The sequence below is a fragment of the Eumetopias jubatus genome, unplaced genomic scaffold, assembly GCF_037043125.1.
Source record: "Eumetopias jubatus isolate StellerSeaLion01/CBP00866 unplaced genomic scaffold, mEumJub1_p1.0 scaffold_10, whole genome shotgun sequence".
NCBI classification, from domain to species: Eukaryota; Metazoa; Chordata; class Mammalia; order Carnivora; family Otariidae; genus Eumetopias; species Eumetopias jubatus.
In genome coordinates this window covers 126,306,062-126,320,668 of record NW_028274816.1, presented here as the reverse complement: position 1 = coordinate 126,320,668, position 14,607 = coordinate 126,306,062, and the positions used below count along the sequence as shown (strand labels likewise).

The 14,607-nt window shown below is 37.6% G+C and overlaps 1 protein-coding gene across 1 annotated transcript in view; it reads right to left on the bottom strand.

The window, feature by feature from the left end:
* Positions 1 to 14,607, bottom strand: part of CPD (carboxypeptidase D) — a 66,814-nt gene that overhangs the window by 17,860 nt on the left and 34,347 nt on the right. The window contains exons 8-11 of the mRNA XM_028109097.2: positions 11,096 to 11,205; positions 6,213 to 6,315; positions 5,602 to 5,744; positions 3,853 to 4,022 (exon numbers count right to left, since the gene is read on the bottom strand). Of these exons, the coding sequence (XP_027964898.1) occupies positions 3,853 to 4,022; positions 5,602 to 5,744; positions 6,213 to 6,315; positions 11,096 to 11,205 (526 nt within the window). The remainder of the gene's footprint in view (positions 1 to 3,852; positions 4,023 to 5,601; positions 5,745 to 6,212; positions 6,316 to 11,095; positions 11,206 to 14,607) is intronic.

The following is a 14,607-nucleotide window of genomic DNA, read 5'->3' as shown; positions in this document are numbered from 1 at the left end:
TTTGCAGTAAATACCCCATGTCTCCTGGAATCTGAGTTCACTTGTCTGTCATCAGAGTGTATGGCTGGAAAAATTTGAGAGGTACTAACTTAGGACATTATCTACCAAAAGCATGATTCCTAGCCTATTTTTCAGATATCTTGCTGTTTTGCTGTTTTTTTTTTTTTTTTACGATTTTATTTATTTATTTGACAGACAGAGAGAGACAGCAAGAGAGGGAACACAAGCAGGGGGAGTGGGAGAGGGAGAAGCAGGCCTCCCACTGAGCAGGGAGCCCGACGCGGGGCTCGATCCCAGGACCCCAGGACCATGACCTGAGCCGAAGGCAGATGCTTAACAACTAAGCCACCCGGGTGCCCCTTGTTTTTCTAATATGCCAAAATGGAAGAAAAACAGAAAAGATCTCATTTCTCATTAGTTGAAGTTCTAATCCATCCATTTTACAGACCACTAGATATTTGAAATAATTTTTTTTTAAAGGTAGCAGTAACTATAAATGTTTTCATGTACTTACCCTTACTTCAACTTAATGTCCAAACTAACTCTTCAGAAATAAGATAGCCAGTAAGGGGAGGGGAAAATATCCACTGGTAACATCTACACTTACTAAAACACAAAAAAGAAAACTACAAGAGGGTAAAAATGGTAAGTTTCAAATTAAACAGTCAGGTGTTTTGTAAAGGATGGGGAAGATAAAGAAAATTAAGTTTTTTCCAAAGAAAAAGTCCTAAGTTCATTTTCTCTTTTTGAGTAAATATGTCTTTGTAGAAATAAAACTTATAAAAAAGATGAAAATTGCCTTTCTTAGAGAATTAGAAATAAGAAAGAAAATTTTACCACAACAATACCTCAACATAATAAAGGCCATATATGAAAAACCCACAACTAACATCGTACTCAATGGTGAAAAGCGGCAAACTTTTCCTCTAAGATCAGGAACAAGACAAGGATGTCCACTCTTGCCACTTTTGTTCAACATAATACCAGAAGTCCTAGCCCCAGCAATCAATCAATCAAACAAAAGAAATAAGAGGCATCCATATTGGTAAAGAAGTTAAACTGTCACTATTTGCAGATAACATGATATTGTACATAGATATTCCTAAAGGCTACCCCAAAATCTACTAGAAGTAATGAATGAATTCAGTAAAGTTGCAGGATACAAAATACCCCAAAATCAGTAGCATTTCTATACATTAATAACAAAGCAGCAGAAAGAGAAATTAAGAAATTAAGAAAATGCACTTACAATTGCACCAAAAAGAATAAAACTTTACCAAAAAAATTAAGAATGCATTTACAATTGCACCAAAAAGAATAAAACTTAACCAAAAAAAAATTAAGAAATTAAGAAAACACATTTACAATCACACCAAAAAGAATAAAACTTCACCAAAGAGGTGAAAGACCTTTACTCTGAAAACTATAAAACACTGATGAAAGATATTGAAGATGACACAAATTGAAAGCTATTCCATGCTCATGGATTGGAAGAATATTGTTAAAATGTCCATTCTACCTAAAGCACTCTACAAATTCAATGCAGTCTCTATCAAAATACCAACAGCAGGGGCGCCTGGGTGGCTCAGATGGTTAAGCTTCTGCCTTCGTCTCAGGTCATGATCTCCAGGTCCTGGGACTGAGCCCCATGTTGGGCTCCCCGCTCAGTGGGGAGTCTATTTCTCCCTCTTCCTCTGCCTCTCCTCTTGCTTATGTTCTCTCTCTCTATCTCTCTGTCTCAAATGAATAAATAAAAATCTTAAAAAAAAAATACCAACAGCATATTTCATAGAACTAGAACAAAGAGTATTAAAATTTGTATGGACCACAAAAGACCCCGAATAGCCAAAGCAATCTTGAAAAAGAAAAACAAAGCTGGAGGTATCACAATTCTAGATTTCAAGGTATACTGCAAAGCTGTTGTAATCAAAACAGTATGGCAGTGGCACAAAAATGGAACAGAATAGAGAGCCCAGAAATAAATCCATACATAGTCAATTAATCTATGACAAAAAAAGGCAAGAATATACAATAGGGAAAAGGCAGTCTCGTCAATAAATGGTGCTGGGAAAACTGGACAGCTACAATGCATAAGAAAGAAACTGGACCATTTCCTTACAGCATATACATAAATAAACTCAAAATGGATGAAAGACCTAAATGTGAGACCTGAAGCCATAAAAGAAATCCTAGAAGAGAACAGAGGTAGTAATTTTTCTTATATTGGCCATAGAAGCATTTTTCTAGATATGTCTCCTAAGGCAAAGGAAACAAAAGCAAAAATAAACTATTGGGACTACATCAAAGTAAAATGCTTTTGCACAGTGAAGGAAATCATCAACAAAACAAAAAGGCAACCTACTGAATGAGAGAAGATATTTGCAAATAATATACCCAATAAGGTGTTAATATCCCAAATATATAAAGACCTTTTACAACTTAACACCAAAAAAACCCAAACAATCTGATTAAAAATTGCCATAGGACCTGAATAGACATTTTTCCAGAGAAGACATACAGATGGCCAACAGGCACATGAAAAGATGCTCAACATCAGTAATCATCAGGGAAATGCAAATCAAAACCACAATGAGATAGCACCTCATACCAGTCAGAATGGCTAAAATCAAGAAGACAAGAAAAAACAAGTGTTGAGGAGGTGGAGAAAAAGGAACCCTTTTACACTGCTGGTGGGAAAGTAAATTGGTGCAGCCACTGTGGAAAAATGTATAGAGGTTCCTCGAAAAATTAAAAATACAAATACCCTATGATCCAATAATTCCATCATTGGGCATTTACCCAAAGGAAACAAAAACAGTAAATCGAAAAGATACATGTACCCCTATGTTTATTGCAGCATTATTTACAATGGCCAAGATATGGAAACAACCTAAGTGTCCATCAATAGACTAATGGATAAAGAAGATGTGGTGTACATACACAAAGGAATATTATGCAGCCATAAAAAAGATGAGATCATGCCACTTGCAACAACATGATGGACTCAGAGGGTATTATACTCAGGGAAATAAGTCAGACTGAGAAAGGCAAATACCATATGATTTCACTCAAATACGGAATCTCAGAAAACAAATGAATGAACAAACAAAAAGCAGAAACAGACACATGGTTGCAGGGGCGTGGGTGGGCAGAATGGGTGAAGGGGAGTGGGAGATATGGGCTTCCATTTACAGAATAAGTAAGTCACAGGGATGAAAGTTACAGAACAGGAAATACAGTCAATGATACTGTAATAGCATTGTACGGTGACCGATACTAGCTGCATTTGTGAACAGAGCATAACATATAGACTTGTTGGATCACTATGTTGTATACCTGAAACTAACGTAACATTGGGTGTCAACTATACACACATTAAAAACATTTTTTAAATAAAAAAAGAGGACGGTTTAGGTGAGGATAGGGAAAAAAAAGTGTGAAAAAAACCTTAAAAAGGAACAAATGTAAAGTGGTGGTATTTATTGGACAACATAACTAGAAGTATGCAGCGCAACAGGAGTCCCTGTTTCCCAACTAACAGGTACTTCCCAGAATTGTTACCAGCCAGTGAAGGGATCACTCACTACAGCTTCACGTCTGGACAGGAGGCAGGGGAACTGAGAGGAGGAGGCCACTGCTCAAAGGGCAGAATTTCATAGATTTCTTAAATCTGACAGTTTATGTACTCACTTTATCACTGGAGGAGAATCAAATGTGTAACCAGCTTTAAACTTCCCAGCATCAAACTCAAGGTTGCTTGACTTTTCTAGGGCTTTATGACAAAAATCGTCTAGAATAGAACCATGTTTGTCTTTCCTCAAGCACTTAATATCAAAGTATTCAGTCACTCACCCTCGAGCAGATGCCGTGATTTTGTAAGTTCCTGGAACCAAGAGACGCCAATAATCTCCAGTTTTGTAGGTAGTCACTGGGTGATTAATTTCAGCAACACTAATCGTGGCATTTAATATACCCCTGCCATCTGTGGCATCTAGGACAAATCCTTTGACACCCTGATGAACCTGGATAAAGTACAAGGACACCCAGATGTCAAAGGTCAAGATCATCATTTAATTATTTGGGGAGCTCATATCCAAAATAACAGATTGATAATAAAGTAAATATGTGGAACAAACAGGAATTTAGAAGTTGAGAGTAAAGCTAAATGTAAACACCCACTAAGCAAAATATTTTAGTTTCTGAAAGGCTAATTTTTCATAGCCTAGGTTTGTCTTTATCATGAGGAATATAAATAACACTGTTTAAACTTTAGCACATCTGATAATTTCAGTATATAGGACATTCTATAAGAAAACTGTCTTGTCCTCTTTATTTTTTTTTTCAAAGATTTTATTTATTTACACAACAGAGAGAGAGGGATAGCACAAGTAGGGGGAGCAGGAGAGGGAGAAGCTCCCAGCTCAGCCCCCATGCAGGGCTCAGTCACAGGACCCTGGGATCATGACCTGAGGCATAGGCAGACACTTAACTGACTCAACCACCTACACGGCCCCCATCCTGCCCTCTTTAAATGGGAAATGTCAGGGGCGCCTGGGTGGCTCAGTCAGGTGAGCCTCCGACTCTTGATTTCGGCTCAGATCAAGATCTCAGGATCAAGAGATTGAACCCTGCATCCAGCCCCATTTCAAGCCCCATAGTGGGGCTCCACACTCAGCAGGGAGTCAGCTTGAGATTCTTTTCCTCTGCCCCTCTTCCTGCTTGCTCGCACTCTCTTTCTCTCAAATAAATAAATAAATCTTAAAAAAAAAATAAAAGGGAAATGTCATTTTTAAAAAATGGAAGGCCTGTTCTAGATTAAAGTGAGCAAAGAGATGTAATAATCATATGCAATGCATAAGCCTTGACTAGATCCTGGTTCTAAAATATGGCTATGAAAAGACATTTTGGGTATAACACCCAGTGTAAACAATGAATCATGGAACACTACATCAAAAACTAATGATGTAATGTATGGTGATTAACATAACAATAAAAATTTTTTAAAAAATAAAAATGGGCAGAAGATGGGGGGAAAAAAAGAAAAGACATTCTGGGGTAAACGAGAGGGAAATTTGAATGTGGACTAGGAACTAGGTAATACTAGAGAATTACTATTAATTTTCTTAGGTGAGATAATGGCACCTGAAGATGTCGTATAGGAGAATATCCTTATTCTAAAAGATCCATTCCAGGGGTGTCTGGGTCGCTCAGTCAGTTAAGCATCTGACTTGGGTCAGATCATCATCTCGGGGTCTTGGGATCGAGCCCCACATGGAGCCCTCCATCAGGCTCTGCACTCAGCAGGGAGTAGGCTTGTCCCTCTGCCCCTCTCCCAACTTGTGCACACTCTCCTTCTCAAATAAATAAATCTTTTTTTTTTAAAAGCAAATCACCACCACCCTGTTTAATCATTTTCAACTCCTCCCCATACATACAAATAAACTCATTTTCATCCATGAATTTTCTAGATAAACACACTAAAACATGAATAGGCTGAATTCAGAAGGATGTATTTGAAAATCACTGTGTGAAAACCAAATGTACACACAAAAGTATCCTTGCTCTTGGGAGAAATTTCATACTTCACTCCTGAATAGTTACCTGTTTCATAAACTGGATTAGAGATCTTCGATTCTGTTCCCAAAATTTTGGCAGATCTTTCTCAAATGGGTATTTCACACAACCTAACTCAATAGTCACTTCAAAGCAATTTGTTTGTAAATAGTTCCAGTCCTGCATGCCACCTAACAGATAAAAAATTAGAATCAGTAACTCTGAAGAAGTAGAACTAGATCAGATCCCAAAAAGTAAGCAAAATTCCCAGTAAAAAAGTCAAATCCATCTTTTCTTAGCATTGGTTGAAAAACAATATCCTTGATGCTTATCATATAGGTAAGACACTTGGACTTTCATGTTCAAGAAGAATTCAAGTAGAGCTTACCCACTTATTAGCACACCTAAGGTTTTTTGGTAACAGCCAGAGGTAAAATATAACACTTTCATAAAGTTTTAGTACAATCTCTTTACTGAAAACTCCGAGTGTACCAAATTAAAAGATAGCTGAAAAGGTTATTTGAAGTTTTAAATTATTTAAACAATATTTTTAAAAGAATGATATTTTCTCAAAATTGAAAAATCAGTAAGCAGCAGCACCATCCGGGGGGACAGAAAATCCATCAAGTTATATGGCCTGGATATTAAAGAATGTTTACCTGGGACATTATACCAACTAGCTCCATTTGTTATTCCATGAGGAAAATATTCATTAGGATACATATTCTTGCAAGGTCTACCTTGAAACATCTGGGAATTTTCCTGAAAAAAAAATTAAGAACCTTTACTTATATTTGTTTGCATCACAGGAAGGATAAGGAAAAATAATAAAAGTGGTTACCAATAGGGTGTATGTGGAGGTGGGAATGGGGTGAGTGGAGCCATGAGAAGTACTGAGACTTTTTAATGTATAACTTTCTATGCCATTTTCATTGTTTACTCTATGAACTTGTTACCTACTTTTAAAAATCAAAATTAAATGTGTTCTGTAAAAAAATAAAACTTTACGACTTGCAGTTACAAGTAATATAAAACCCAACTCAGTCCCTCTCCAAAAAAGAAATCCCACAAAAAAGTGTTCATATTCATGTCTTCAAGAAGCTTGAAAGTCCCGAAGATAATTCACACATGATGTGGAGTAAGCAGCTTTCTCTCACTTCCAGATGGTCCCCCTGTGCTTTGACTGCATTCTGTACTCTGTTACAACTGGTTGCACCTTTTTCTTCCCTAAAAACAAGACACTACTCCCTGAAACAGTGCATGTCTTCGTGTCCTCAGCATCTAGCAGTGTCTAGCATAGCACACGGACAATAGCTTGCCCGAGGAAGGGTAAAACAAACTGCCATGAAGACACAAGGAAGTGCTACTGGAATCTAGAGAAGAGAAAGATTGCTGGCCAGAGCGTCTTTCTTGTGGAAATAGAAAAAAAAAATGTATAGAAAGCATGAAAAGAAAAATAATTTCCTGTTTTCCCACTACTGAGAATTAACCATTTAACTTTAAAATATATAAACAGGGGCACCTGAGTGGCTCAGTCGGTAGAGCATGCGACTCCTGATCTCAGGGTAGTGAGTTCAAGGCCCATGTTAGACGTAGAGCTTACTTAAAAATGTGTGTGTGTGTGTGTGTGTGTGTGTTTGTGTATACACACACATATGTATATGTACGTATGTGTATATAAACAGGCCCCCTGGATTTAAAATAAAAAAATATATAAACAATATGCTTTCATAAACTTAACATATGAATTACAAGCTTATGATCCCACTGCTTTCTTATCAAATAAAAATTATTATTTTGGATTACTGTAATAACTGGGTACATGCTCCTTTGCTTTCTGGTTTTTTCACTGAAGATGTGCATGTACCTTCTATGTCTCTTTCTTCATTTCCATCAGTATCTATCTATCCATTCAGTTATAAATTACACAGATGTACTACTATACTAATACAATACATATAATATAAACCTGCATGAAAAGAAAGAATATTTAAGGGATAAATTTAAAAATATAAATAGACGGGGGCACCTGGGTGGCTTAGTCGTTAAGCGGCTGCCTTCGGCTCAGGTCATGATCCCAGGGTCCTGGGATCGAGCCCCATATCAGGCTCCCCGCTCCGCGGGAAGCCTGCTTCTCCCTCTCCCACTCCCCCTGCTTGTGTTCCCTCTCTCGCTGTGTCTCTGTCTGTCAAAGAAATAAAATCTTTAAAAAAAAAAAAAATATATATATATAAATAGACGGGCGCCTGGGTGGCTCAGCTGGTTAAGCGACTGCCTTTGGCTCAGGTCATGATCCTGGAGTCCCGGGATCGAGTTCCACATCGGGCTCCCTGCTCAGCGGGAGTCTGCTTCTCCCTCTGACCCTCTTCCTTCTCGTGCTCTGTATCTCTCATTCTCTCTCTCTCAAATAAATAAATAAAATCTTTAAAATAAAAATATAAATAGAATTTCTAACATATTCTTCCTACATCTTAATGGGTCATCTAGTATAAACCTCACTTTAGACACCGTAATTGTAGAAAGTAGCTATTAACATTTCGACTTGATTCTCAGAGTAATAAAGAGCCACTAAAAATCTCTGAAGAAAGGGTGATGTGCAAAATATTCATGGCTCTAGGAAGTTTATCCAAATAATAATGTGAAAAAGAAATCAAAGCCAGGGAGACCCATCAGAGTACTACTGAAATAATCCAAGTGTGAGATCACAAGCCCCCAGAGGTTGTGGCCTTTGATTTTACCATGTGCATTTGCCATCTCCTTTAATTCTCGCTACTCTGATCATTTTTTAAAAACCTAATTAAGTTTTCAAACAAATGGTTTGACAAGAAGCCTGAGGGTGAGGATGTCCAGTCTCAGTCCACACACAGTCTAAAAGTCATATACCAAGATATTAAATGATGTGTGCTCTCTAGGTTTATTTTCTTCTTGTTGTTTACCTGTATCTTTTCATCTGTTTACAATAATTCCCATTCTATGAAACAGTTTTTTAAAGACGCATTTACTTAGTAGTGACAGGTAAACTAATTGGATTAATTGCTAAGATGGTTAAAATGGCTGAGGATGGAAGATGGAGGGAAAAAAAAGTAAAAGAGACCATGTCCAGCCAACAAAAGAGAAAAAAAGCAGAGCTTTCTACTATGCAATGGGGCAGAGATCAAGAGGAGAAGACAAACATGTCAGACTTCAGAGGTCAAGAAAGTTAAAAAAACAACAACAGATTTCTGGTAACCTTTGAGGGGGCACGTCCAGGTAAAACAATGTAGGCAGAAGGCAGATGACAGGAAACTGAGAGGAGAGAACAAGGAAGCGGAGACAAGAGACTACTCAGTTTTCTTCTTTTCTTTTGCTCTCTCCTGAACTAATTTTATTTTTTTTAAAGATTTTATTTATTTTTTATTTATTTATTTGACAGAGACACAGTGAGAGAGGGAACACAAGCAGGGGGAGTGGGAGAGGGAGAGGCAGGCTTCCCGCGGAGCAGGGAGCGCGATGCAGGGCTCGATCCCACGACCCTGAGATCATGACCTGAGCCGAAGGCAGATGCTTAATGACTGAGCCACCCAGGCGCCCCATCCTGAACTAATTTTAGACTTGCAGAGAAGTTGCAAAAATAGTACAGTTTTATATACCCTTGAGCCAGTTTTCCCTAATGTTAGCATCTTGTGTAATCAAAGCACAATTATCAAAACAAGGAAATTAACACTGGTGTAATACTGTTAACTAAAATAAATTAATTTTTATTCAGAACTTACTAGTTTTTCCACTAATGCCTCCTTAAAATTTTCTTGTCACTTGATATCTGTCACATTGTACAGCAGAAAGCTGTTTCTTCACTTTCACTAAATTGAATTCATTGAATTTCATTATAGTTAAAATATAATAAACCTCTGCTGAGGTTAGAGAGCATAGATAGTGTGGTCAATTTCCATGACCCTGTGACTTTTCTGGGATGTAGAAGAGAGATGGTGGTGGCAATTACTGCGGAATGGACACTGGCGAGGCAGGTATGTCCAAAGGGTATCCCAAGGTGTGAGTGAGAGCATCACTGAAAGGGACATCCATAGGTCTAAGCTGGATAGAAAGTAAAATCAAAAGAATTAAAGGTCAAAGAAAACAAAAAGGGCACCTGGGTGACTCAAACGGTTAAGCGTCTGCCTTCAGCTCAGGTCATGATCCCAGGGTCCTGGGATGGAGCCCCACATGGGGCTCCCTGCTCAGCGGGGAGTCTGCTTCTCCCTCTCCCTCTGCCCTTCCCCCCTGCTCAACTGTGCTCGTGTTCTCTCTCTCTCAAATACAAAAAGAGGCTAAGGAACTTGAAATCACAATGAGGATAAAAAGCAGAACTATAAGACCGGGCACCAAATGTGATGGGGATATGAACAAAATCTGATCACTTAATTTTTATTTTGATTATTCAGAGGGTAGAATATTCTATGTCATGAACATCCCTTTAACAATGGTGTGCCCAAACAGAAGACAGCTATTCCTTAAAGTGTAATAATAGATGTATTCCCCTGTTAGAAACTCTCAACAGTCTCACAGGGTCCACTTGTGCAGGATGTAGGCATGGGCAATGTGAAATAACAGAAGGCTGTGAGTAGAGACCAAAGAGTTGCAGTGTTATCTATAACCAATAAAGTCACAGACTGAGTCCGTAGTAAGACCAAAAATTGAAACTAACAGTCCTAGTTTCCAAGCCCCAACTTTTAACATGTTATCTAAGAATAATTTTTCAATTAAAATTTCACACAAGCACACACACATACATATACCATTTTTGACTATAAAAGTAATGTGTGTTCACTATAAAAAATTTAGAAAATACATAAATATCTACCTGCTTTCCCTTGCTATATGTTATGATAGACTCTTCAATAGCTTAGACTAGTGGTTGGCAATTTTTTTCTATAAAGGATCGGATGGTAAAAGTTCTAGGCTTTAGAGGCTTGAACGTGTCTGTTGTAACTACTCAACTTTACCCTCTGCACCTATTGAGATGAACGCTGTGTTTTCCTTCTTTACTCTGCTAACAACGGTTAATTACACTCATTTCTTTTCAAATGCTGAAAGAGGAAGCAGCCATAGACAATACATAAAAAAATGGATGTGGCTGTGTATCAGTAACATTTTACTTATAAAAGCAGTTAATGGGCTGGATTTGGCGCTACAGCTGTAGCTTGTCAACCTCCACTTTAGACTACAAGTAGGTTTATAACTTAAATACTGGTCAAATGAAATAAACCAGCATGCTAATTTATATTTATTATGTTTAATTTATTATGATTCAGGTACTACGCCAAAAACTGTAGACAAAAAGACATTACTTGAGATTAAAGGTAATGGGGAAATACATGGTATGTTCAAAGTGAGGTAGAAAACAAGAGAAAAAGCGCTTAAGACTGACTGAAAGGAATCATGGAAAGGAATTATGGAAGGCTTAATCAAGAAGAAAGCACTTGACCAGAGTCTTACTGGACTTTGTTTCAATTCATTTTTTTAATTAAACAATTTTATAGCATTTTATGTTTAAACACAAGCCTACCTTGGAATAAGAAAGTGCTATTTGTTGAAACACAGCATCATCTGGTGATTTACTATATGTGGCAAGCCCTTGTTCATCATCATCAAAAGGGTAGTTCACTACCAAAGAACCTGCAAAGGGAAAAGGGGAAAATGTATCATGTTATCTCCTTCAAGATGGATCATCAACATAAAGTACACTTTCACAATACTGCCAGAGACAGGAAACCAATACAATTTTCCAAAGTTAATTTCCTCATTAGAAATGAAGAAGTTGCTAATTTCCTCAATGGAAAATCAAATGGATAAGTGAAATATTAAATAGCTATGATGACACTTAAAGGTTGCCTTAACTAGAAAGGTCTTAGGAATTTACCTGAACTTCTAGGTATAATTTATGTCAGAGCCAAACCAGAAGTACACAGGCTTAATTTAAACAGTTTCAGTCTTATAATACATAGGATCAGAAAAAATGAGCAAAATTTGATACTTTTCTAGTAAAATTCAGACATTTATAATATCATGGAATTTTAAAATAAGAAAGGATCCTTGAGGGGTGCCTGGGTGGCTCAGTTGCTTAAGCAACTGCCTTCAGTTCAGGTCATGATCCCAGGGTCCTGGGATCGAGCCCTCCATTGAGCTCCTTGCTCAGCAGGGAGCCTGCTTTTCCCTCTCCCTGTGCCCCTCCCGCTGCTTGTGCTCTCTCTCCCTCTCACTCTCTGACAAATAAATAAAATCTTAAAAAAAATAATAAAAATAAAATAAAAAAAAAGAAAGAATCCTTGAAGTTCAATTAATCCATCCTCTTCATTTTGCAGATGTGGAGTCTAAAACAGAGAGGTTAAATGACTAATGTATAAATAGCAGAGCCGGCCCTGACCTACACTCAGTAAAAAATGCTAAAAATTTCCCTTATGCTCACATTAGAAATTAGTCAACTGGAGTTGCATTGTATGATTTTTCATGACTTAAGATAAAGGAAGTGATGCTTTAAAACATATGTAAATGATATCAAGTCCCTTCATGCTCCCCATAGGGCATAAAGAAGTTAGGGTTGTTTCTCAGGTAAGAGCCCTGAGCTACACATGCCTACTCTCCCACCACAAGATGAAATCCCTTATTTTCCTATTAGTCACATTGTTTTCATTTGTTCATCTGTCCATGTATCCTACCTACCACTACTAAGCTACACATCTTTGCCCTTTTTATCATTCCACTTCATGGGAATGGAAGTGAAAGAACATATTCAATTTGCATTCAGATGAAGTAATCCTGTGGTAACAAATACCAGCCAACATTATACAGAGTAAAACATTCTTTAAGAAGCAAGTATGAAGAACTATGTTCATTCTATTCCCCAAAATAGTTCTAACAAGAACAAGTATACTTCAATACCTCTTCTTAGACAAATTTAATGTCTCAAAAAACTTTAATTTTACCCCAGAACTATGACCCATATCTAAAAATCCGAACAGAAAAAAGTGAACATCAACTTCTATTCAATACTGTTTTTCAAACAGCTAATTTCTAAGGACAGAAAAAAAAGGTCATAAGAGACATTTCTGGGGGGGCCTGAGTGGCTCAGTTGGTTAAGCGACTGCCTTTGGCTCAGGTCATGATCCTGGAGTCCCGGGATCGAGTCCCGCATCGGGCTCCCTGCTTAGCAGGGAGTCTGCTTCTCCCTCTGACCCTCTTCCCTCTCGTGCTCTCATCTCTCATTCTCTCTCAAATAAAATAAATAAAATCTTTAAAAAAAAAAAAAAAGAGACATTTCTGGGGCACCTGGGTGGCTCAGTCATTAAGCATCTGCCTTTGTCTCAGGTCATGATCCCAGGGTCCTGGGATCGAGCCCCACATCGGGCTCCCTGCTCCGCAGGAAGCCTGCTTCTCCCTCTCCCCCTGCTTGTGTTCCCTCTCTCACTGTGCCTCTCTCTGTCAAATAAATAAAACCTTTAAAAAAATAAAAGAGACATTTCTATGAAACAGTCTATTTTAAAAAAATTAGTATCAACCTAAAAAGCAGGAACAATAAAGGAAAAAAATAGATAAATCTGACTTCGTCAAAATGAAAAACTTTTGTGTGTCAAGGACATTATTAAGAAAGTTAAAATTAAAAAACAGTTAAAATACAACCTATAGAACAGAGAACAGGAGAAAATATTTCAAAATCAGCAATCTGGTAAGGGTCTAGAATCCAGACTATATAAAGAACTCTTACAGCTCAACGAAAAGACAAAAAAAAATTTTTAATTGGCAAAAGACTTGAACGGATATTTCTCCCAAGCAGATAACACAAATGGCCAAGTACAAGAAAAGATGCTCATTATTAGTCATCAGGGAAATGCAAATCAAAACTACAATGAAATTCTATTCTTTACCCACTAAAATGACTATAATATAAAAACAGAAACTAACAAGTACTGATGAGAATGTAGAAAAACTGGAACCAGGGACACCTGGGTGGCTCAGTCAGTTAAGCATCTGCCTTAGGCTCAGGTCATGATCCCAGGGTCCTGGGATCAAGTCCCACATTGGGCTCCTGGCTCAGCAGGGAGCCTGCTTCTCCCTCTGCCTGCCACTCCCCCTGCTTGTGCTCTCTCTCTCTGACAAATAAATAAATAAACAAACAAACAAATAAATAAATAAAATCTCTCCTATGGTGAGTGCTGTGAATTGTGTAAGACTGTTGAATCACAGACCTGTACCTCTGAGACAAATAATACACCATATGCTAAAAAAAAAAAAAGAAAAAGAAGAAGATAGCAGGAAGGGAAAAATGAAGGGGGGGAAAATGAACCATGAAAGACTATGGACTCTGAGAAACAAACTGAGGGTTCTAGAGGGGAGGAAGGTGGGAGGATGGATTAGCCTGGTGATGGGTATTAAAGAGGGCACGTACTGGATGGAGCACTGGGTGTTATATGCAAACAATGAATCATGGAACACTACATCAAAAACTAATGATGTAATGTATGGTGATTAACATAACATTAATAAAATTAAATTAAAAGAAAAAGAAAAACTGGCACCTTCATACATTGCTGGGGATGTAAAATGGTATGGCAACTGTGGAAACCAGTTTGGCAGTTCCTTAAAAAGCTAAACATGCAATTATCATACGGTGGTATTTCCATCAAAAACTAAATATGGCTAAATGAAATAAGTCAGTCACAGAAAGACAAATGACATGATTTCACTCATATGTGGAAATGAAAAAACAAAACAAATGAACAAAGAAAAAAAGAGACAGACAGAAAACAGGCTCTTAACTATAGAGAATAAACTAAAGATTACCAGAGGGGTGGTGGGTGGGGGGAAGGGGGAAATAGGTAAAGGGGATTAAGAGTGCATTTATCATGATGAGCACTGAGTAACATACAGAACTGTTGGATCACTATATTGTACATCTGAAACTAATATAACACTGTATGTTAACTACACTGGAATTAAATTTTTTTAGAAAGCACTAAACATGGAATTACCCAAAAAAATTGAAAGCACAGACTCAGATATTGTATACCATTGTTCAGAGCA